The sequence below is a fragment of the Gymnoscopelus microlampas genome (assembly GCF_963454915.1).
Source record: "Gymnoscopelus microlampas genome assembly, chromosome: 7".
Classification (NCBI taxonomy): Eukaryota; Metazoa; Chordata; class Actinopteri; order Myctophiformes; family Myctophidae; genus Gymnoscopelus; species Gymnoscopelus microlampas.
The window spans coordinates 45,559,643-45,581,803 of NC_139944.1; the positions used below are offsets into that span (position 1 = coordinate 45,559,643).

The 22,161-nt window shown below is 41.3% G+C and overlaps 1 protein-coding gene across 1 annotated transcript; it reads right to left on the reverse strand.

The window, feature by feature from the left end:
- rad54l2 (RAD54 like 2) lies at window positions 1–22,161 on the reverse strand. The gene is made up of 22 exons (XM_084062323.1): window positions 22,009–22,161; window positions 19,536–19,734; window positions 18,567–18,927; window positions 18,338–18,474; window positions 17,307–17,438; window positions 15,933–16,165; window positions 15,345–15,527; window positions 14,790–14,923; window positions 14,446–14,642; window positions 13,937–14,279; window positions 13,651–13,828; window positions 13,276–13,479; window positions 11,259–11,377; window positions 10,797–10,915; window positions 10,258–10,357; window positions 9,878–10,083; window positions 8,479–8,654; window positions 6,181–6,377; window positions 5,481–5,659; window positions 4,397–4,486; window positions 4,210–4,302; window positions 1–3,570 (listed from the first exon to the last, which is right to left on the reverse strand). The coding sequence occupies exons 2-22, from the start codon at window positions 19,681–19,683 to the stop codon at window positions 2,507–2,509; spliced, it is 4,593 nt and encodes a 1,530-aa protein (XP_083918449.1). The 5' UTR covers window positions 19,684–19,734; window positions 22,009–22,161; the 3' UTR covers window positions 1–2,506.

Below are 22,161 nucleotides of genomic sequence, written 5' to 3' on the forward strand. Positions count from 1 at the left end.
TAAAATGTAACAGTCAATGCAAGTAGGTAGACTGAGAAGCAACCTATCCATAGATAGTGGGCAACTTCAGTAACAAAAAGAAAAAAGGCAAAAAATATAATGAACTATCAACACCAAATCATTGTTGTAGCCACTTTGGATTTTGATGTTGGTGCCTTTAAGTCACAATGCTGACTCTACTATAAACTTGCGCTTTGAGTGTAACACCAACTGTCTCAATAATCAGAACTTTCTTCCAACGTATGAAAACGTGTACCGTCATAAATACCACAGGCCCTATTTTGCACGTCTTAAGTATCAGGTCTTATGAATCAACTTAATGCCATTTGTTTCTCTATTTTGAGTGGCCAAACAGCATTGGCCACACCTCCAGGTCTTAAGTTAAGTTATAAGTCGTGGTACTTAAGACGCGCAAAATAGGGCCCAGAGTCTCAAGACCCCTTTGTGTCATTTAAGGCTAAAAATGAAAGAGCATAGTCCAAATCCATGTAGCAGCCCCTGTGTTATAAAAGGCTAACATGAAATTACATTCATTTTAGTTAAGGACTCTGATAAGGTAAAATAATTCATGGTTATCATGTTTGTAATAATAATTAACAATCATCCCAAAACCACTTCTTCCCTTGAACCAAATTCTGCACACTGCAGTCTGGACTTGCAATATAAACAACAATAATGACCACTATTTACAAAATATCATCATTTTCAGGTACAGTATAATATAAAAAAAAGATCCAGATCATTGGTGTCCTTTTTCCAACCTGGGATGCTACAATGTCAACCAAATAACTAGACACTACAATAACCTCTCTGAAAGCAAACAATCTAGTTAGTCTCAAAGGGTTTCTTCTCAATGCATTGTCATGTCAATTACTCTAACCATGATTTCATAAGCTGCTTTCTATTGACATCTTCAATTACCACCAACATTTTTCCAGTCTTCTCTACCAGAAGGGGGAAGTGACACAATTCAAATCAGTGGAGCTACCATTTTTAACAGTGAGTTGTGAGTTGTCTCAATTAATTTCACACAGATATACAGTATTAATGAGGAAATCTGACAAATATTTTTGATAAAATTGTTCCGAGCTCAGAAGTCTTATCCAAGTCTTGCTTAGAAATATAATGAAAGAGGCTGTGCTTGGAAAGCACCATGAAAGATTCAACTAAATGTCAGCAAAAATCTGATCCTATGGTGTCTGTTGCTAGGGACGAATAGGACTTATAAAAGGATCATACTAGTGGTCTGGCATCTTTAGCCCATTGACTACAACTACTGGTATACTTGATTACTGCTGACGATTTTCCCAAGGATACTTTGTATTTGTTTTTAAAGTAAGTCATTGGATTCCATACATTTTAGTGTGATATGAAAATCAACTTGCAGAGTTGAAACTGGAAACTTTTAGTGATCCAAAATTGACTTTATTGCATCTTTATTGTTGTCAAAGTTACGGTATTGTTGCGCTTGAATGCATTTAAACCGCGGCTTGATTTAACAAGTCTACCCAAAAATAGTCCCAGGAGAAAAGATTGATTTACGAATGAAACTGAAATGTCAATGTGAAAATGTGATGTTTAGCCAACATTGATTCATTTCAATTATACAGGTAAGTTCGGTAAGATTTTAACGACTTTTGAGAAAATGTTAACAAATGTGAAAGTCATTAATGGGGAAATGGTCTATGTTTATATATGGCCAAAGCTATGAATAGACATGTATGGATGGTGTTATGGACATTTAAGAGTCCATCTATATAACATGGTGTCTGGATTTGAGATCATTAGGAATGGGAATTTCAGTGAATTTCCACCATTTAGCCAAATGACAAACAGTAAACTGTTTAAATGACAAGACTATAAAAAATATGCCATAAAAGTTGTAACCGACAATTTCTCTAGGTGTATGAGCCTATTTGTTTCTACCGTATCTGTATATCCATCACTGGGATATACAGATACTAATTGTATTGTATTCGTTTTGTTTTTCCTCAGCATTGTATTCTCTCTTCTCAGTTGACAGCACTTACTGTTCTACTGCTACGTAGTAAAATGTGCTTGTACACTTTCAATATAACAAAATTAGGAAAAATAACAAATAGTTCTAAGAAATGATCAGAAAAAAGGCAAGTCATAGGTAAAAGGGAATGCTAAAAACATAGGAGTTCAATTAAATACAAGTACAATTTGGGATTTTCATAAATCACCGAAAGCTTGGCAATTAACAATTGCCCAAATGAAAAACAAATCATATATTTTTAAAAAGGTATGACTTTTCTGATGTGTATTAACAAACTCAATTATTTCCATATTTAGGAACCGGAACCCTGTTGGAGGTAAATGGATCAACTTTAGCTCAGCCTCTAATTTAAGTGTCCTCCAATTTTCACATATTCGTGTTATGTAAACGCGCAGTAATTCCCATTCCTAATCGAGGGGGGTTCCCATTTCTAATGGAGGGTTTACCACGTGTAATGGGAACTCTGTAGAACTCTGTTGTCTCTGGCTACTGCCCTGTCACTTCTATGACGTCGTCGTCGGAGCTACTGCCGCCATTGTCTATAGTCAGATGTGTGTCCGGTTGGCTCAGAGCTGCCCCCAAAAGACTAGAGGTGGGATTGTTAAAATGGGAGAGAAAGCTGGACGCAGTAGAGCTGGGGCTGGTCGTGGGGAACGCCCCCGCCCCAGACAGGAGAGAATTGGGGTACATTCTGGGCTCAGACAGCAGGGACTGACTGTAGTTGAGGGGGAAGCCTGAGGACAGCAGACCGGCCATGTTGGGGTTCATCAAATAGGGCGGCAATGAGCCCGAAGCCAGGGAAGAGGAGGTGGACGCTGAGGGGACAGTTGGCATGGAGGCGGTGGAGGAGAAAACAGAAGACATAGACGATGACGAGGAGGAACAGGCAGGGAGGTATCCGTTCCCAGTGGATGAATGGCTCAGAGCGTCTGTCCCTGCAGAAGGGAACATGTTCTGCAGATCACCCAGTGACTGTCCTGGTGTTCCACTGCTTCCACCCATCAGAAGCGGGTGACTCTGAGTCACCCACTTCTGATGCGTGGAAGCAGTGGATCTTGTGTTTCCTCCTACGTTTCCCAGTGATGACGAGTTCAGGCCCGCGGGTGGAAAACCGAGCCCACTGCCATGGGATAGACCTGGGAAACGGGATGCAGCAGAGGCACGTTTAGTTCCCATCTGCTTTTTGCCGCGGCTTGCAGTACTCCTCTTACGTTTGCCGCTGCGCACTTCTAAAGCGGAACCGAGGAGGTCGTTGTCATCATCGTCATCAGTATCATCATCATCATCGAGGTGCCTGTCAAGGTCTCCAGTCCGACTGTGCAGCGAGCCGTCTCCGTCCCCTGCCAGCGCAGCAGACATCTCTGATGGAGACGGCAGTTCATTTCCAACCGCAGCGTTGGAATTCTCTGTGTAGCGGCTGAGCTCTCTGAGAAGCTCGGGGCTGTCAGGGGTGGAGGGACGGGGCTCACCGTCTGGGGTGTGCTGTCGCTGATCCTCAGGCGATGAGCAGCCGCCATTCCTGACCGAGCGGATTTGGGAACCCTGCAAGTCTGAAGAAAGTGAAAAATGCCATCACATTAATTCCACAGGAAACTTTCAGATTACCTCGTGACTGGCAAAAGGGATGGTAAGAGCCAGAGGTGGTAATAATGTACATAATACATGTACCGTAAATTAAAATACAGTCACATTACTAGGGCTGTCACGATTACAAATTTAAGTTGACGATTAATTGTCACTCAAATAATTGAGATTAATTATTTAATTGTGTTAGGTATTGAACATATGATTAAAGCAAAAAATATATACAAATCAATTATTGACATATTTAATTTTATTAAAAAAAAGCAGAAATAGCGTATCTACAAACACATCACAAAGTGACGCGTTGTAAACTTGTAGATCTGCTATTTCTCTTTTTTATATATATTTGAAAATGAGTGACATTTTTTCAACATGGAAACAATTATGACGATTTTGCTAAAATAATTGCGATTATCTCAAATAATTGTGATTTAGACAATTATGTACCGTAATAATTGTGACAGGCCTACACATTGTGTAATGATGTAGTTATTTTTAAAAGGTTATGTGACTTTAGCTATCATAATCCTGAATTATCATTCACAAATATGTCACAGATCATCATAAAGCCCTCGTGTTAGTGGCATTATACAAGCCTTGTATACCTCGTGACATAGCAGAATCTCCCATTGGCGGTCTAGTGATCTTTCCAGAACGGATAGCGAAGATCCTGCCATCATTCGTCCTAATGTAGGTACCTGTGTCGGAGAGAACAGAAAGTCATGATGGAGGCAAATTGATGACGGGAGGAACGGTTTGCAAACCGAGTCCATACTATGTTGTTGATGTTACCTTTAGACCCTTTGATGACATGGATGCTCTCTCCAGCACCAATTCGAGCTTGTACATCTGTTGTGCTGTTAGCGCCTGGAATTACAATGTCTGTGGATTGAAACAAAAACAAAAAGAAATGTAATTGCCAGAAACATTTAAACTGCCTACCTCTTTATCCCATTAAGACCTGGAACGCATCTGTGTATTTTTTTTTATTTGAGCTAAAAAGCATTATTTTACACTTTGGCTATTCAAAAATAGCAGATCTACAAGCTCATAGCACTACGAGCTTGTAGATCTGCTTTTTTTGAAAAATCTTGACAATCTGAGCAAATCTTCAAACATTTTTAACTTGAATATTTGCTTCTGGGGGTCCCTGGAACTAAATATTTTGAGATGGGGGTCCGGACAAAAATATATATAATTTTGGGGGTCCTTGACAATTATGAACAATGTGCGAACCGATGATTTAAAAAAAAATACAAAAGACATTTGTAGAATCGGCTTCAGGTCTTAATGGGCTATTTGACATGATAATAAAAACAGCCTTCTGGTAGTTGCTAAGCTGCTTGTGCTGGTGCTTGTGAAGCGTTTTGATAGATGTGATGGGGAGCTGGGGGGAGGTGCAGCAGTGGAGGGGGAGGGGTAATTCCCCTTGTTTACCAAGGCCTTTCCTTAGATTTGAGTACCCTTTGGTTTTATTTTATCCATAAATTTTAAATTGTTGTTTATCCCCATGGATGTTTTTTATCTTGGCACTGTAAAGCACTTTGTAAACAATGTTTTTGAAAAGCGCTTTATAAATTAAGTTTACTATTGTTTAACGGTAAGGGCTATGTATTGTACGGCACAATGCTGCTTTAAAGACAAAATTATGGCGTTTTGTCGAATGCTTGGATGGCATTGGTAGCTTAAATATCTTAACCACTTCAACCCCAGTATCCGTGTAAACGTTCGCAGAAAAGAGCAGACCTACAAGCTCATCAAGTCATCTGACGTGTTGCGAGCTTATAGATCGGCTATTTTCACCTATTTTGACCACTGGTGGTGTGTCTGGTACTGAAAATAGTTTGATCGGTAAGAGAAGCACAGTAATGTTTACCAGTTGTGGTGACAATCCTCTGCACATAAACCCCAGCCTTCTGTAGATAGTTAACAGGAAAGCTGCCACCAGAGCTGGAGCCAGCCATCCCCACCTGACGAGGCATCATGGGGATCGGGGTGGACTGAATTGGCCGGACGCTTGCCACCGGCTTGTCATCTGGCCGTGCTATGGGACGCCTGTAACATAAAAGATATAGTAAGTATACCAAGGTGTTGCCTTGTGTCACTTTTCCACTGCATGGTACCAACGGAACTCGCCTCAACTTTCCACTGCAGAAAGGATCCCGCAATGTAGTTGGTTGGCATAGCGACATCCAACCCTGTGTGGTTGGTTCCAAAGTTAAAGCTAAACAATACTATCGTTAATTAAGCTAATGCTAACACTAGTGCTGTGTGGACTTGATACCTACTACACGTGTATCGCCAAAAACAGTTTGTAGCTGAGATAACGTTCTAGGTGATAAATAAATAGGTCATACAGTTGCTCAATATGGATTAATTACACAGCTAGCCACGATTCTCTCTGAACAGTAATCTGCAGTTCTTCATGTCACCTTTTGGCTTCACCTCAGCTAGTTTAGAAATTCAATGAAGGCAAGAAAAGCTTGAAAAAATAACTAACATAAATAAATAAATCGGGCTACACACAAGAGTGGTTTAGAGTTGTTAAAATTATTTATGAAAGCTTTGAAACCCACCAGTTGCGCTGGCTAAATGCTGGTATATTGCCCAGAGTCTGGTCACTGGTTGGGTAATAGTGGGCGTAGGACGGACGAGAGTAGGGCACGGAGGCACGCTTCTCGTCTTCGTAGCTCTTCTTGGCAGCTCTCTTCTCTGCTTTGGTCAGCTTTGACTCCTTCCGGTCCACCAGCAGAGACTCGTGATGGAAAGGTTGCTGTGAATTGAATAATGATGAATTAATTACTTTGTCACAACATAGCCCAGTGGGATCGAGAGGCGCCTAGGTAGATTCAACATGACCAGATGACAAGGTGTTACGATCCCGAGGTCATAATATCAGATAGATGGCTAATCTGGGAACAAATTCTTTACAGAGAAGTTTCTTGACAAATGTGTTTGTAAAGGTGTCTAGAAACACATTTCAAAAAGTTGAAAATCAACTCCCCTAAGGGAACCTGTGACAGCTGCTGAATGTTAGAATAGTCGCACCTTATCCCGGAAAAAATGAAAATGTTAAATTCTGGTAGCTTGTGAGGCGTCATACTAGGCGTTTTTCATGATTTCGAATCCATTGCAATCATTTGTTTTACACCAAAACCACTCCTTGGCCCACACACACACTTTTCCAGCTCGTCACATACGATTTTTTTGTGTGAAAATAATTATTGGTGGGTGGGTGCATTTAAAGAAGCTTTATTAGTTTATTTCAGTTTCTTGAATCCTACGAGATACTGCTCCACAAGATCAAACTCCTCAGGAGTCAAGGTCGCCTGGAGGGCGGGCCTGGTACCTCCGGAGGGTCTCCCCAGGGGTAATGGAGTAATGTAGGAGCAGGGCTAGAGTGCACCTCAGGCAGGTAAAAGGGAGTTTGAGAAGCACACCTCATGCTCCCCCATTTACCCGTCTGAGGTGCACCCTACTAGCGCTGCTATACTCCTACACTCCCCCCAGGGGGACCCTCCGGAGGTAACAGGCCCTCCAGGCGACCTCCACTCCTGAAGCATTTGACATCGTGGAGCAGTATCTTGCAGTAGTCGAGAAATTGAATTAAACTAATAAAGATACTTTTTAATTTACATACACCCAGCAATATTTGGCCTGGGTCCGCTTGACATTTCTTCCAGTTAAGGGGGAGTTTTTTCGTTGCCACTGTTGCCCAAATGCTTGTTCCAAGATGGGACAATGTCAGGTTTCTGCATTATAATCATTATGCTTTTTGATAAGGTGTTAGGTTAGTGATTATTTTTTTGGTTCCTTTGATTTTATTATTAGGTACTGTAAGTCTAGGTTGCTCATGTTTAATTATTTATTGTTTTATTATTTCGCTGTTAGCCCACCCTGAAGTTTCAGGGTTTTAACACATTGGCTGCCAAGAACGCAGATCTGCGTTCATTTGCGCAAAAGCCCGTTGGCTGCCAAGGACGCAGATCTGCGTTCTTTCAAAAAAAAAATGTTTTCAAAATAAAAGTTTTTTATTTTTTATTTTTTTATTTAAAAAAAAAAACCAAAGACCAAGGAGATATGATTTACCGAAGATTTAGACTCCCAGACACTTCCTTGTATCTTAAAACTTAAAAATTATGTCTCGGCTCCTAAGTGCTTTTTTTTCTCATTGAAAAAGTCTGGCAGCCTACTGTAGGGAAAAATTAAAAAAGCTGGCAGCCAATGTGTTAATAAACCCTTAAAAAGGCTGAAAACACTTTGTTGCTAGTGGTTCTTGGGAGCAGGAAAGAGGGCCCAACTTACTCATGTTGTGCCATGGTTTCCCCTAGGCTGGGTTGTAAACACAAGGCTAAAATGTTCTGGGTTCAAATTTCATGAAGGTGAAATAAATCACTTGCTGACATTTCCTCTTTTCAAACCCGTATTCAAAAACATACTTAACTAGAAAATGTGCTCCTCGGAGCACAGGTCTCCGCCAGTACTGTTCCTGAAGTGTTACTTGATTAATCCTGTCTTAAGTGTTACTCCGCCATTTCTCAGCCATTTCGTGATTATTCCTGTCTTACCTCACTTTGAAAGAGACCAAGTCTCTTTCAAAGTGACACATCTATTTATAGGCCGCTATACGTTATGCGTCTCACTAGCCAATCAGAGCACACTCTGTCAACGTATTGTCACGTGAGGCTTGACCAATGTTAGCTAGGCCAAGGGGGGGGGGACGAAAAGTGAAAACATAGTCTCCTGGCGGAGACAATTACAGTGATGGCCTGGGGGAGACGTTGCACACATTTTGAAGCTCAGAAACCATTAAGTTGAATCTGTGCTGATTATAAGTTTAAAGCCAGACCAACAGCTAGGCGTGTGTGCTGTACCTTGGTGATGAGGTGTGGATAGAGCAGACAAGCTTGACTGATGACTGTCTCCAGGTCTTCTTTTGGTTCCAAAGACTTTTTGGTCAGGTTAGGCTCCTCCTCAACAAAGTGCAGCAGTGACTCCACTTCCTTACGGGTGAAGTTCAGCACCGGGTTCAGGTCATCCACCACACGGTCTGAATAGAACACCACACAAGATTTAAAGAGTGAACTGAATATACGCAATTGCAGAGTTTAACTGAGGAACCCTTTTTGTTTTTTTTGCCCACTAGCAGGAACACAGGGCTTTAACCCATTAAGACCTGGAACGCATCTGTGTCACTTAAGATTTCTCTGGCTATTCAAAAATATCAAGCTCATGGCGCGGCACCGAGTGCCGCGCCATGAGCTTGTATATCTGCTATTTTTAGAAAAATTGTGAAAAAATATTTTTAATATTTTTTTCAAAATGTTAGGATTTAGAAAACATTTTTAGAATCGGCCTCAGGTCTTAATGGGTTGAGGATGATGGATGGGTGCAGCATGGCCTCTAGGGGCCTCTAGTGGGCCTTTTAGACTTTGTCTGTTTGATTTAGAAAAGCAAAAGGTACTTGAATACACAAGTCCAATGTTACAGTCTATAGCGGTTAAGAGGTGCGCGCACATCCAAACATTTCGACGAATGCTGGATCAAACTAAATAAACTGTGAAAAAAAGGAAAGGGCCCGCACACCTGACGAAGGCCACATCGGCCGAAACCGCTAAAACTTTTCCTTCCTTTTTAGCGGCGCTAAAAAGGATCCGCTCTATACCTAAAGATATAGAGCGGATCCTGCTCTATACCTGACTTTGTCCGTGTTTACCGTCAACGTTCTGATTGGTCAGACCCGTCAACAACACATATCGATGTCAAAATGTATCAAAGGCGCCGCTACCTTCACACAGGGTGTGATTTTTTTTAGCGGCGCTAGCCGCTCTATACCTTTAGGTATAGAGCGGATCCTGCTCTATACCTGACTTTGTCCGTGTTCACCGTCAACGTTCTGATTGGTCAGACCCGTCAACGTTCTGATTGGTCAGACCCGTCAACGTTCTGATTGGTCAGACACGTCAACGTTCTGATTGGTCAGACACGTCAACAAAGTGATTGGTCAAGCTTCACGTGACACATGGCTATAAACACATTATAAACACATATCGATGACAAAATGTATCAAAGGCGCCGCTACCTTCACACAGGGTGTGATTTTTTTCTTAAATAGCAAACTAATGAAAACTCCATTAAAAGAAAAGAACACAATGAATAGGCTCAAGATGCAGTCTACACACAGGTGGCGTGGCACATCTAAGGCTAAGAGCTCTTCCTCAGGCACCTTTGGATGCAGATAATGTGTAGTATTTTTGAGACATTATCTCTTACCGGACATGCCCTGTTTGGAGACCTGTCTGTCATAGATCTTCTTCTCCAGGGTGAAATCACAGACGAGGCGGTAAATGTGGCAGGCTTTCCTCTGACCATAACGGTACACTCGACACACTGCCTGAGCATCGTGGCAAGGGTTCCAGGACGCATCGAACACCACCACACGGTTGGCCCCAATCAGATTAACCCCTAAGCAGCCCGCTCTGTGTGGACAATCACAACAATTCATTAAATATCAGTGGACATTCCAGTGGGGAAGTGTGCCAGATTTAGGCTCTGCCGTACAACGGTGTTGCTGCCAAACAAATAGCAGATCGAAAAGCTCACAATGCGTCGCGGATGCGATGCAGAGCATAAATTAAGCATAGAACAGCTACCTGGTGGACAGAAGGAAGAGCCATGTGTTGGTGTTCTCTGTGTCATTGAACTGGTTGATCAGTCTCTCTCTCTCTGAGGCAGACGTACCCCCATCCAATCCTGTATTGTGGATAGTAGAAATGAGGAATGTTATGCAGGACATCGTTACTGAATCCCAGAGCATCCAAGCACACTAGGAAGCTGAAAACTATGGAGTTTCTTTCTGGTGTGAGTGAATGGGTGGATGGATTTTAAATCCACACCAACGCAGGCACATATGTAATTATTTAGAGGTTAGTACATTTGTCCTCCTCAATCGTTAGACTTGTTCTATGTGGGTTTTTAAAGAAGAATTCATAATAGACAATAATGAATCTCTGCTCTATACACAGAACAAATTACATAGAGGCGGACAGGACATCCGTGGTAAAATCCCAGCCAAACGCGCCAATGAAATAATATGCACACATTCACATTCAAGAGTTTTCCATGGCAAATTAAAGCCCACATTGTGATTAAGTAGTTGCTATGGGAACAGAGCCGAGGCTGGATGACTCACTGTAGTAGTTGAGATTGCGGACCCAGGTCTGATTGTGGGCGTCTGGGGGAGCGATGCCTGGAGGCATGGGCCTTTTAGATAAGAACTCTTCAATGACTGACAGTGTGGACAAGCTTTGGCTAATGGGCAAACAGGAGAAATGACAGGTATTACATACAGGGTGGTTTAACAAGCTCAAATAAGCAAAGCATTTATATAAAGGTCATAGAAGAAGTTGGGTCTGGATATTTGTGCGGAAGAGATATTGAAAAAGAATATATATATATATATATATTTTTTACAATCAGTGTTTTAAATTATAGCATTGTTTTAAATGTAAAGATTAATTGGCCCCAACTATCTGTCCAAACCAGGTAATAATACAGACATTTTCCATTTTTAGATGAATACATTACTATCACCGCTAATTCATCTATTTCTAATAAACTATTCACTTAATGTTGGATTGTATACGGGACTAACCTGAAAACCAAAACTTTGTCTCGTCTCTTAACACTCTCCTCAATCAAATGGAAGAGCAGAACCATCTTGGCAGAGTTCTGCAAAAGTCCTGGCTGGTAGTTTAGCATTATGCCCTTTGCCTGTGATAGATCAATGGGAAAAATAGATGCTGAATTAGACACAGGCCTATGGGGAGATACCAAGAATGTTTCTTGGCATCTCCCCCATAGGCCTGTGTAGGTGAAATGAACACAATGGCAGAGTCAATATTTGAATGTCTTATTTGCTGAATACTCAGTGATCACAATGAGAGGACTTAATAAGTGTTCTGGGGACACCTTGACCAGTCAAGACACACATGACTTTGCATAGCAATTGCTGAAATATATTCCATCTGACCACATTGTCAATGTCAAATTGTCACAACCTTCCCCATTCAATATGAGTGTGGGAGTGGGACATGCTGTCATACAGTATGTATGACTGAAAGTTATTATGTAGGTAACTCTCCAAATATGGCAGAGTTAAGTGAAAGTTTCCCAACAATTTTTGAGTACCAATAGTAAACCCAAGGGTTAAGGGATTGCATGCAGTATTCCATAATTGTCTATGGTTTCAGCAAAAAAAAAAAGACATAACTCACAATTGTCAGGGGTTATAATGCAGTTATTAACCCAGCTGATGGTGATTTCTATCACTGCTTTTTATTAGTATCACAGCGTAGCCTTTAGCACTTGCTAGGCAGCCTGCTTTCTAGTGAGGAATAAGCTATATAGCTGCTTATATCTAAACTTTATATTATACCATCCCTTATAATACTTCTACAATACATTATGATATTTGACAGCTTGTAAGAGCCTAGATGTCTCCACTAGGCCTAATAGCTATTGTTTTGGTACAGCCTATCTTGTTATGGTTCAGATCGTCCTTCAGGCAGCTACAGTATAACTATGATCTCTGCCCTGTGCTCGAGGCAGAACTACCGTACCACTGACATGAGTGTTAATGTACTTCTGACCATGATATCATGTACATAAAGCATAACCACCTCCAACTATAATATTGTCTCGACTCTTATGTGCCTTATCGATTGCTGATTGATCCAGAATTCCACGACAGTAGCAAGCAATGTGATCAAAACCTTCTGCCTTCTGTCAAATCCTTCTGCAAAGCCTGCTTGTGTACTTACTTCATGTACAAGTGAGGCTTTACGCTTTAAAGCGATGCTGAACTTTTATAGAACCCATTTATCTCTAAATCACACTTTTATCACATGAACAAATGGAAAGAAAAAACAACATCATCCGAGTCCAGTACAATACTTACTTTTGGGGAAGGGTGAAATTACAGTTCTCATGTTATATTACCCTTGCCAGCAATTATCTGACTCAACAAAAATCAATAGATCACCATTACCAGTGTAACACATGAGTGCCACAGTCAATAGGCAAAATAGGTGGAAAAAACAACAAGTTTTATTAAACACACTAGCCTGTCCTGAAATGTAGCATGGCCTGTCATATCGAGACCAGCCTGAACCAATCAAATTAACTACTAAGTGTAAACAACTCGGGCAAGGAGAGGAATATCTCCACTGCGTGCGCTTACATCCACACACACAGCCGGTCGGGACACAAACATTCCCTCAGACACAGCGAACGAGTATTGAGGGGTGACAGACATTACTGATTGCTGTTGCTTGCGGCAGGATAGTTAGATTGAGCAAATGCCTCAATCTTAATCACTTTTTGTTCTAGTTCGCTCATATTGTGAGCTGGTGCATGCTTACATCTCAGAGATGGAGAGAGAGAGAGGGCATTCTGTGAAAAGAGCATGAGGACCTTCGATTGTGTTACCGGCACGTATATTGCATGTTGTGTCAATAGCGAACAAAAGAGGGTTGCTTCAATCCTTTGGCTTTTTTTTTTTTTTTCTTACCCCAGGCAATCGGACAAGCATTAGTGTCAACTGTACATTTTTAAAATACGTAATTGCATTACTCCATCACAAACTTAATAAGAAAGATAACAAGGCATACCCAATCATAGGTGATGACTTGATTGGCTCTGTCCTGAGTGGTGTTGAGTGGAGGCACGGTGATGGCCTTGCTATCAGCAGCTTTGCCCTTGAGGCCTGTAGCAGGGCGGGCGTTGGAAGCGATGTCATCGAGGTCCAAGTCCTGCTCATTAGCCTGGTTCTCCTTCTGCAGGCTTTCATACAGCACATCAGGGTGGTTCCAAATCTGGAGGGATCCGAAAATAAGATGCATCGCTTATTCAAACAATGCCAAATCAGCATTAGCTCAAAACCGACTCCTAAGACTCACAGGAAGATTGACTAGCCTGCCTTATGAACCCAGAGCCAAGTACTGGTTCTGGACATACAACAACATGAATGAAGAAAGCAGCATCACCTTGCAGCAGACACAGAAGGCCTTGAGGGGGTTGAGGCCAAGCCAGCCACTGTTTCCAGCCTCCCGGAAGCGGGTCATGAACTCAGTGTAGAGTGCCCTTTGGATCGGGGACAACCGCACCATCATCACATGCTCTTCCTTAGAAGGAAGCTGGCCACGCAGCACATCATGACCGCGTCTGAACAACACAAAAGGACCACAGAGAACAGAGATCAGTTAAGTCCTCTACACTGCATAGTAAGTCATGGTTGACTTTGCAGCCTCTTCCAAATGACAATGTACTCACCTCTGAACAAAGCCCTCAAGTAGGCTGTGCAGCACATGGCTACGGTAGCGCATGAGGCGGACATCTTGAGGCGTACTGTCCACACACTGCCCGTTGAGGATGGGCCGCTCAAACATGTTGCTGAACTCTTGGCGCGTTCCTAGAAAGTCTGGTCTGACAAAGTCCACCATACACCAGTATTCAATGAGGTTATTCTGAAGAGGGTAGCCCGTCAGAACCACCCTGCGCCGCGAACGGATGTTCTTTAGGGCCTGTGACGTGTTGGCGTGGCAGTTCTTAATGCGGTGACCCTCATCACAAATCACCACATCTGGACCAGGTCGCGCAATGGCTTTCTCAATGCCTTTAAAAAAAAAAGGAAATAGTTATATACAGTACACCATTTTTAACTATGGTTAACCTAATCACAGACTGTACACATTTCTTTTGCAGAGGCATAAGAAAAACTGCTAATCTTGCACTGGATTTTCTTCAAACAAAGCTTCCTTTGTATGGCCATCTTTATTGACCTTTCATGAGCTCCTCTCGTCTGTCTTCTTCATCCAGGTCAATGATAACCGGACCTACAGGCTTCTTAGACTTCCTCTTTCTGCAAACGACAAAGCTCTTCTTCATGGACAACAGACGGTACATTTCGTAGCCCATCAACAGCACCCCTCCACCGCTGGACCAGTCCTCCACCACCTTAGCCCTGGCCACTGTTGATCTGCAAGACACCCAGTATGACAATTGATCATGTGTACACTAAATTAAATGTCAGAAGGGAATATGGATCACTCATTTTCCTCCTTCATACATCCATGCACATTCACAAATGCATGTGCACATACACACAAACTTTTAAGCTGCCTACTTGTGCTCATCATTGAGGATGTGAACTTTGAACGCGCGGCCTGTGAAACTTGCAGGGTCCGTGTCGGGAGGAATGGCTTCTTGGGGAGGAAGCCAGAGGTTGAACTCTGACATCCAGTTCTGAAGAGTGTTTACCTAGGATGGGGGAGTGAGAAAAATAAATCACAGTATTAGGGGCGGAAATCGCTAGCTACCTGACGATTTGATTCGATTCCGAGGGCTAGGATTCGATTATATTCTGATTATTGAGATTTGCGATTACTTTACTTACATTAACTTTTATAGATAATAAAAACAAATGGAAGAGATGTGTCACTGTCAACTAGAATAAAATAAAAGTCCTATTTTGTAAAACAATACTGACTTAAAAACAAAGGTTTCTCAATATTCTGATAACCAACCAAAATCTGTCTGTATTTTATTTTCCACCCCTACACAGTATTTCATATTTGCATATGTTTACATACATTAAAACATTAAGGGTTAACATCTATGGAAGCATGTTGCAATGCACACCATTCACTCCACACATACTACAGGCACATAGACAACTCACTGGGACAATGGCCAGCACAGTGTGTGCCCCGGTATGCTGCAGCAGGATGTCTATAAAGGAGATGACCTGTAGGGTTTTGCCCAATCCCATACTGTGAGCCAGGATGCAGCCAAATCCACTACTGGTTTTATACCGTTCCAGAGATTCAATCAGGTTATCATACAGAAACCGGATCCCCCCAACCTTAAGAAATGAGGGAGATTAACAAATTAATGCACAAATACTCTGGAATGTAAAGGGAATGAAAGAAAACAGAATATTATATAATATGAATAGGTGTATATGCATAAAAGCTCCGGATCCCCCCAACCTTAAGAAATTAGGGAGATTAATAAATTAATACTCTGGACTCTATATGCGAGAAGGGAATGAAAGAAAACTGAATATTATATAATATGAATAGGTGTGGGCATAAGAGAGACAAACAAGAGCCAGAGAGAGAGGGTTTGTTGTGTGATCATGTCTCAACTATCAGGTTCTGCATTTCAGTTCTGTCTTAAAAAGTCTGACCCAAATACATAATTGAGAGCAGCAGTGCAGAGAGTGATTGAGTGTGTGTTTAAGTAAAAGTGCATACGCTGTATATACCTGGTGAGGTTTGACAGCCCTGGCTAGTTGTGGAGCAAGGAAGATATCCTCCTCCTCTGCAGGGTGATTCAAATTGACCAGCACTCTGCCCTGGGCATCGGGGTGGTTCTGAATGTCGTTGATGTGCGCCCCGCTGCTCTCCTCTGTGCCAGCGGTGCTCTCGGCGTCCTCGTCGGTCGACTCGCTGCTAATATGCATGGCATCCTCCTCCCCGGAGCTGAGCTCAATCACGTCTGCATCAAAGTGGATGAAACAAATTATGTTAAGAGAGTGGTTAAAAATGGTGATTTTGATGCTGAAGCAGTGCTGATTTTATCGACTAAAACTATGACGAAAACTGTTCGTTGACTACCTTTTTTCACTGAAGAAAAATAAATAAAAACTAAGCTATGATGACTAAAACTAAGACTAAATATACTGACAATTTTGTCAACAAATAAAAAATAGACTAAAATGTTAGGGAGGGACTAGTGGAGAAGAGATCGAGTAGAACTAAAAGACACGTCATTTTATGTTGTGTTGCGCTCTGAAAATAGCAGATTGGCTATTTTCAGCATGCAACCAAGTGTAAAATCAGGCATTACGACGGCATCAAGGCCTGCCAAAATACATTTTAGTCGACAAAATCATCTGTAGATTTAGTCGACTAAACTCTTATATTTAGTCGACTAAAACTAAAACCTTTCAGATTACTAAAATATATAAAATAAAACATTTTATTCAAAAGACTGACTAAAACTAAATAAAAATGTGCAACACTGTGCTGAAGTATGCGTTCCTTTCGTCTCTCCCAATTTAGTCATTGCCAATAAACTAAGTAACCAAGTCCTGACATCACTCCGTTATCCCCTGGGTCATGGAAGTGTTTTCTCTATTGAAAGTATCATAGGTTCATCTTGGCATTGTGTCATAAGAACTGTGTTCCAAAAAGTCTGTCGATGACTCTGTGTTGGAAACTACAGTAGAAAATCACGCGACTCACCGTCCCTACTGAAGCATGTCACGCTCCGTCAAAAACATCTGCGAGATTCCTTAAATTTCGTGACATTAGTTATCAGTGTGTATGTGTTATTATTTAGTTTGTTTGATGAAACAAACTGAGAACTGACAACGCTATTCTCCTACAGAAAGAATAAAATCCAGTGCAAAACAACGTGATGCTGATTGTAGTGTAGGCGGCTATTTATTTTCTTGCTCTTTGGATAAATTAGTACCCTTTCACGGTCAGTTGATGCTTCCTATCCATAGGAGTAAAATTTGTCGACAGCCTTACTGCCCACTGTATACAGTGCTGGAATGGAGATTTTACCACATATCTGAATCAGGGACGTTTTGAGCTTCTATGTTGCTCACATTATAGTCATCCAATCATACCTTCTCGGATGAATTTTGCAGGCAGCTGGGGTTCCTCTTGGTCAGTGTCCTCGCCACTGCTAACCAAACAGATGACATCCTGCTTGCTCAGGAGAGAAGGCACTGCTTGAGACGCCTCCCTCAGAGCTTCCACTGACAGAGGTGCAAAAGGATAGGAGACATACAGAAAATAGTACAAGAGCCATGAGAAGTTGTGAAGACATAGTGCATCTAAGAGGTTAGGGTTAAAGAGCATACACAATCATGGGTGATGAATTGATTGATGTTCAAAGAAATTAGGGGCTCTGCACACTAAAAGATTCCTTATGATCGTGGAGGTGAAAGAACAAGTGACTAGTGTCACACTGATGAAAGCTGAAACGTTTGTAGATAATAAAAGGGAAGTTCACCTGAAACTTCTATTTCTATCGTTTACTCACCCCATGATGTGATGAATACATACATGGAGAATTTTTTGTTTGTATAACATTCCTTTACAGTGAATGAAGAAATCCCAAATCCTCAAAAAATCCTTGATGAATTTAAGTCAATGGACGCTGTGATTAACAACAGCAAAACTATATAAACAAAATCTGTTTATAAACTCCAAATAACACTCATAGTGCGATCGCAAGTGCACGAGCGAAGAACGCGCCTGGGCGTGTCTGCCTGTGTGGTTGAACCGGAGCTCATGACACACGCATGCAACAGCCCAGGCACGTGCGTGATTCGTGAACGAGTCAATTTAGCCCAGAAGTAGTTTAAACGTTTATTTGCTTCTTCTATATTTTGGAACGGTAAAACTTTTTGCATTAGCGAGATAGTTTGGATTTCACTATGAGTGTTGTTTTGGAGTTCATATGCTTTTTTTGAATAGTTTTTCTGTTAATCCCGTTTACTAAGTGATTTCTTCATTCCCCGTAAAGGAATGTTATATTAAAATATATTTTTTTGGGTGAACTTCCCCTTTCAAATTTTTGTCCTCGCTTCTGCAAATGTACGGTGTCTTTTATTGTGCAGAGACCTTTGGATTTGTTTTCTTTTTTTTTTACCTATTTGAGACTCTGTGACAGGTAGGGCTTGTGTAGAGGATTCTTTCTTCTGCTGTTCCAGACGTTTCCGCCTTTCAAACTCTTCCAGTTGGGCAGCCTTGGTCCCAGCCTCCAGCTGATGCTCTTTGAGTAGCTTTCTATAAAGATAAAAGGCAATAACATCAGGCAAAAAAAAAATCACCTAACGTGTTTCAGCCAGAAGGATCTCAGTGTGTGTGCGTGCGTGTACCTGATATTCTTCCTCATATGTGTAGGCTTCGATAGCGAGGAGGTTTTGGAGCCTTTTGAGGCCTTAGACTTGGATGATTTAGAGGACTTGGATGACTTGGATGACTTGGCGGACTTGGCGGACTTGGATGATTTAGAGGACTTCTGCTTCTTTGTTTTTTTGGGAGGGGGCTTGCTGCTGCTCGTGTTCTCTGGGCTGGTTGGGTTGGATGGAGGCTGAGAACGGGAAGCAGGTCTGGAGGAGGGCCGGGATGCAGGCTGAGATGGAGGAGGCACAGGGGAAGGCTCTCTGGAGGTAGCTGAAGCAGAATCCCCTCCATCCTGACCCGATTCTGCATTATCCTGTGGACCCTCAGCTCGTTCTGAGAGAGTGAGACAAGAGAGATGTTGCACGTTAAATCACATCATTGCACAGGTTCAAGGTTTGATTCCAGCTGGAGACCTGTGTCGCATGCCCTTCCACCTCTATGCTCCTAGTTTTTTTGTAGGAGTCGACCCATATGTTTTTTCAGGGTCGTTTTTTAGGGATACAACAGGTGATATTTTGTACGGATTTTTCATTATCATCAATTCTCTTTGGCTTTTAATTGTCCTTGATCTGCTGCTATTGTGTCCTAATAATGCACTGTATTTGTCTGTGCGCCAATGGGCGCTTATTGATGCGTTGTTGCTTTGTTTGTCTCAACCATGTACAGCACTTTGGTCAGCTTCTGTTGTTTTAAATGTGCTTTATAAATAAAGTTTGATTTGATTTGATTAATGTCAAATTAAAATAGGCTTTTAAAAATTATAATTGCATTTAAATATTTAATAAAAACAACAACTAAACATTATTTTTCTTTTCTTTTTTTATATTGGCCACAGCAAGCACATTAACCTTACAGCTTTACGAGATTTTCAATTATCAGAACTTCATGAATGTCAACATCATCATTAGAGGTGGGTAAACAAGAATATTTTAGTCACTCACCAGCTGTGTCATCTTCATCGTCTCCATCATCTCCATCCTCGTCTTCCTCCTCCATGTCCTCCTCCTCGTCCTCTTCATTTGTCAAATCGTCCTCCACGTCACTGTCAAGACTGTCCCGCTCACTTTCTGAAAATGCCGATTCAGACATGGCGTCCTGCGGGGTTCTAAGTGTATTACCTACACATCCTTAACAGAAGCCCTGAAAACCAAAGGAGAAAATAATTGCATGTTACAATATTGGAAATAACACGTTTCGTTTACTCTTTCTTGTGAAAGGCTGTCCAATTCTAGCCTAATTTTAAGTGGAACATTATTTGAAGATATTAGCTCTGAGCACACGTAGAAGAGGATTGATTGAATACTTTATTTGAAATTTGCAGAAAGAAGCACATGAAAGTACAGTTCAATACAAGGTCAGCTATGTACTCACGTCACGATAACACTGAAAAGGTTATTTAAAAGGTAGGGTAAGTTCTTTTCTTTGGTTAAAATAAGTGTTAAATAGCTCGCTCTATATTCTGATAGTACTCATTGCTATAGAGTGTTTGTTCAGTAAAAGGAGTCTCCTTGTCTCTCCAGCTCTTTATAAGACAGAAAATGCATTTTCATTTCAGTTTCAGTTTCATTTCCAATTTTATCCAATCAGGATGGAGAACTCAATCAGGATATAGATTAAACAAGTGAAATTGGAAGTGATGACACTAAGAAATGAGCTGACAAAATTGGAACTGGAACACTATAAAAATGAAGCTTAAAAATGGGTACTTTCTCCTGATTGGCTGAGATTTTGACACCTACCGGAAAATGTATTTTCTGTTTATTAAAGAGCTGGAGAGACACTCTATAGCAATGATTACTATCAGAATATAGTGCTTTAACCTTTTAACAAAATACTTTTTGTTTTAACCCAAAAATATCACTTACCCTACCTTTAAGATATTGTTGTTGTTTTCTTTTTTTTACATGGAAACCAAAACCATGACTACTTTATCATTGTAGTAATAAAGTAGTCTTAACCTGTGTGATCTTAATACTTCAGACACCCGTTCTCTCTGCTTTTGGAGACACGTTAGGTCACCGTTTCTCAACGTGGGGTTCGGGGACCCTCAGGCAGGGGTCCTTGGGTGGGTTCCCAGCTTAGCTAAATAATTGATAGTGAGGAATAAAATGGATCCTTACAGTTATGTAACGTATTGGGTCCCTTTGGTTCTATTTGAACACCCTCTCTGAGGTAATTAACAATGAGGATTGACTGTACAGTGTAGGGGTCCCAGAGATAAAACATCATATCAAATGGGGGATATCATATTACATATCAAACCTAAGGGTCGTTGAAGAAAGAAAAAAAAGGGTCAGAACCATTGTTGATTTCAGTAATCATTTGAGAAGCGACAGTCAATACAAATTTTGAGTCTCGGAGTAAAACTTTGTTCCGATTAGATCTGAACAAGCTGTCTCTGAACACAATGTGCAGCGTGGTGTTAATAACACAGGTCTTTCTTCTGTGTAACCCATAAGGACGTACTTACTACTTTACTGCTACCAGTCAGCCAGTGTAACGCGAAGCTAACTGCGCAGGTATAGCCTGTAATTACTACTGTTGTTATTGTTAACATCCCTCTGCTGCTTTGTAATGTAAACGTTATATAACTCCTAGACTTACCCTGTGGTAAAGGTATGCTGCTAACCAGCGAGCTGCTGCGGGTTCGACGACACAACGACTGTGGTCTTAAAGCCTAACATACAACAGCACCATGCAACGGTCCATTGTCCATCCTTGTGCAGTAGCACTGTGTGCTGCAGAGGATTGATGCTTGATTAGCTATGTGTGGCTAGCCTAGCTGCCTGGCAGAGATGCTAATGTTCGCAAGTAAGCGGCTCAGTTGGCTAACGCTAGCTAACACGCCAATGCTAATCAGTGTTGCCATGTCCGGGCTTATTATAAGCGACTTTGGGCTTCTTTTTCTGTGAAGTTGCTTGTAAATATTGGTGGTTGCGGGTTACGTTTTTTTTGGGGGGGGGGGGATTGTTTCATAAATGTAGTTGCTTATTTAAGCTTGGCTTTAAAAAAAAACAATAATTTAAACCAGTAGCTCTTAAATATTTACATGAATATATGTTTTGTGCTAAGGAGCATTTGTGCTGTTAGAATGTTTCACAAATTAAAATATTCCACATTTAATTTCAAGAGTTTTTTGAAAATAACAGATCTAAAAGCTCACAACGCGTCGTGAGCTTGTAGATTAAAGTTCTGAATGTAGCTTCTTGTTGTGGGCTTGTTTTCATAGACCTGGCTGCTTATTTCTCTCGCAAAAATCTGGCAACGCTGCTAACAGTTAGCTTTAAGTTACACACCGATGCTAATCTTTTAACAGTCTATGATGCTAATGCATCAAGCTAGCTAAAGATGCGCTGCTAGCCAAGACACCACCAAGTTCAAACATCAAAGCTTTGCCTGGCCGCTTATTCTTACCTCGTGTATGTTGACGGTCTCTCCTTTGAGATGATTAAGCCTGTGTTCTTGTGATCGTGGCTATTTGTCAAATTAAATAGATATTAACGGAATAGATGCAACACAATGGTAAAGAAGGTTGCTATTTTTCCCAGGTTTTTTGTCCCAGTGTGA

What these genes read in the sequence shown, in the direction of transcription:
- rad54l2 (XM_084062323.1), bottom strand. Translation starts at nt 19,683, where the DNA reads ATGTCTGAATCGGCATTTTCAGAAAGTGAGCGGGACAGTCTTGACAGT. An exon ending in AAGTCATCACCTATGATTGG is followed by an intron (nt 11,378 to 13,275) that starts GTATGCCTTGTT and finishes GATCTATCACAG; the next exon opens with GCAAAGGGCATAATGCTAAA. An exon ending in GACAAAGTTTTGGTTTTCAG is followed by an intron (nt 10,916 to 11,258) that starts GTTAGTCCCGTA and finishes TTTGCCCATTAG; the next exon opens with CCAAAGCTTGTCCACACTGT.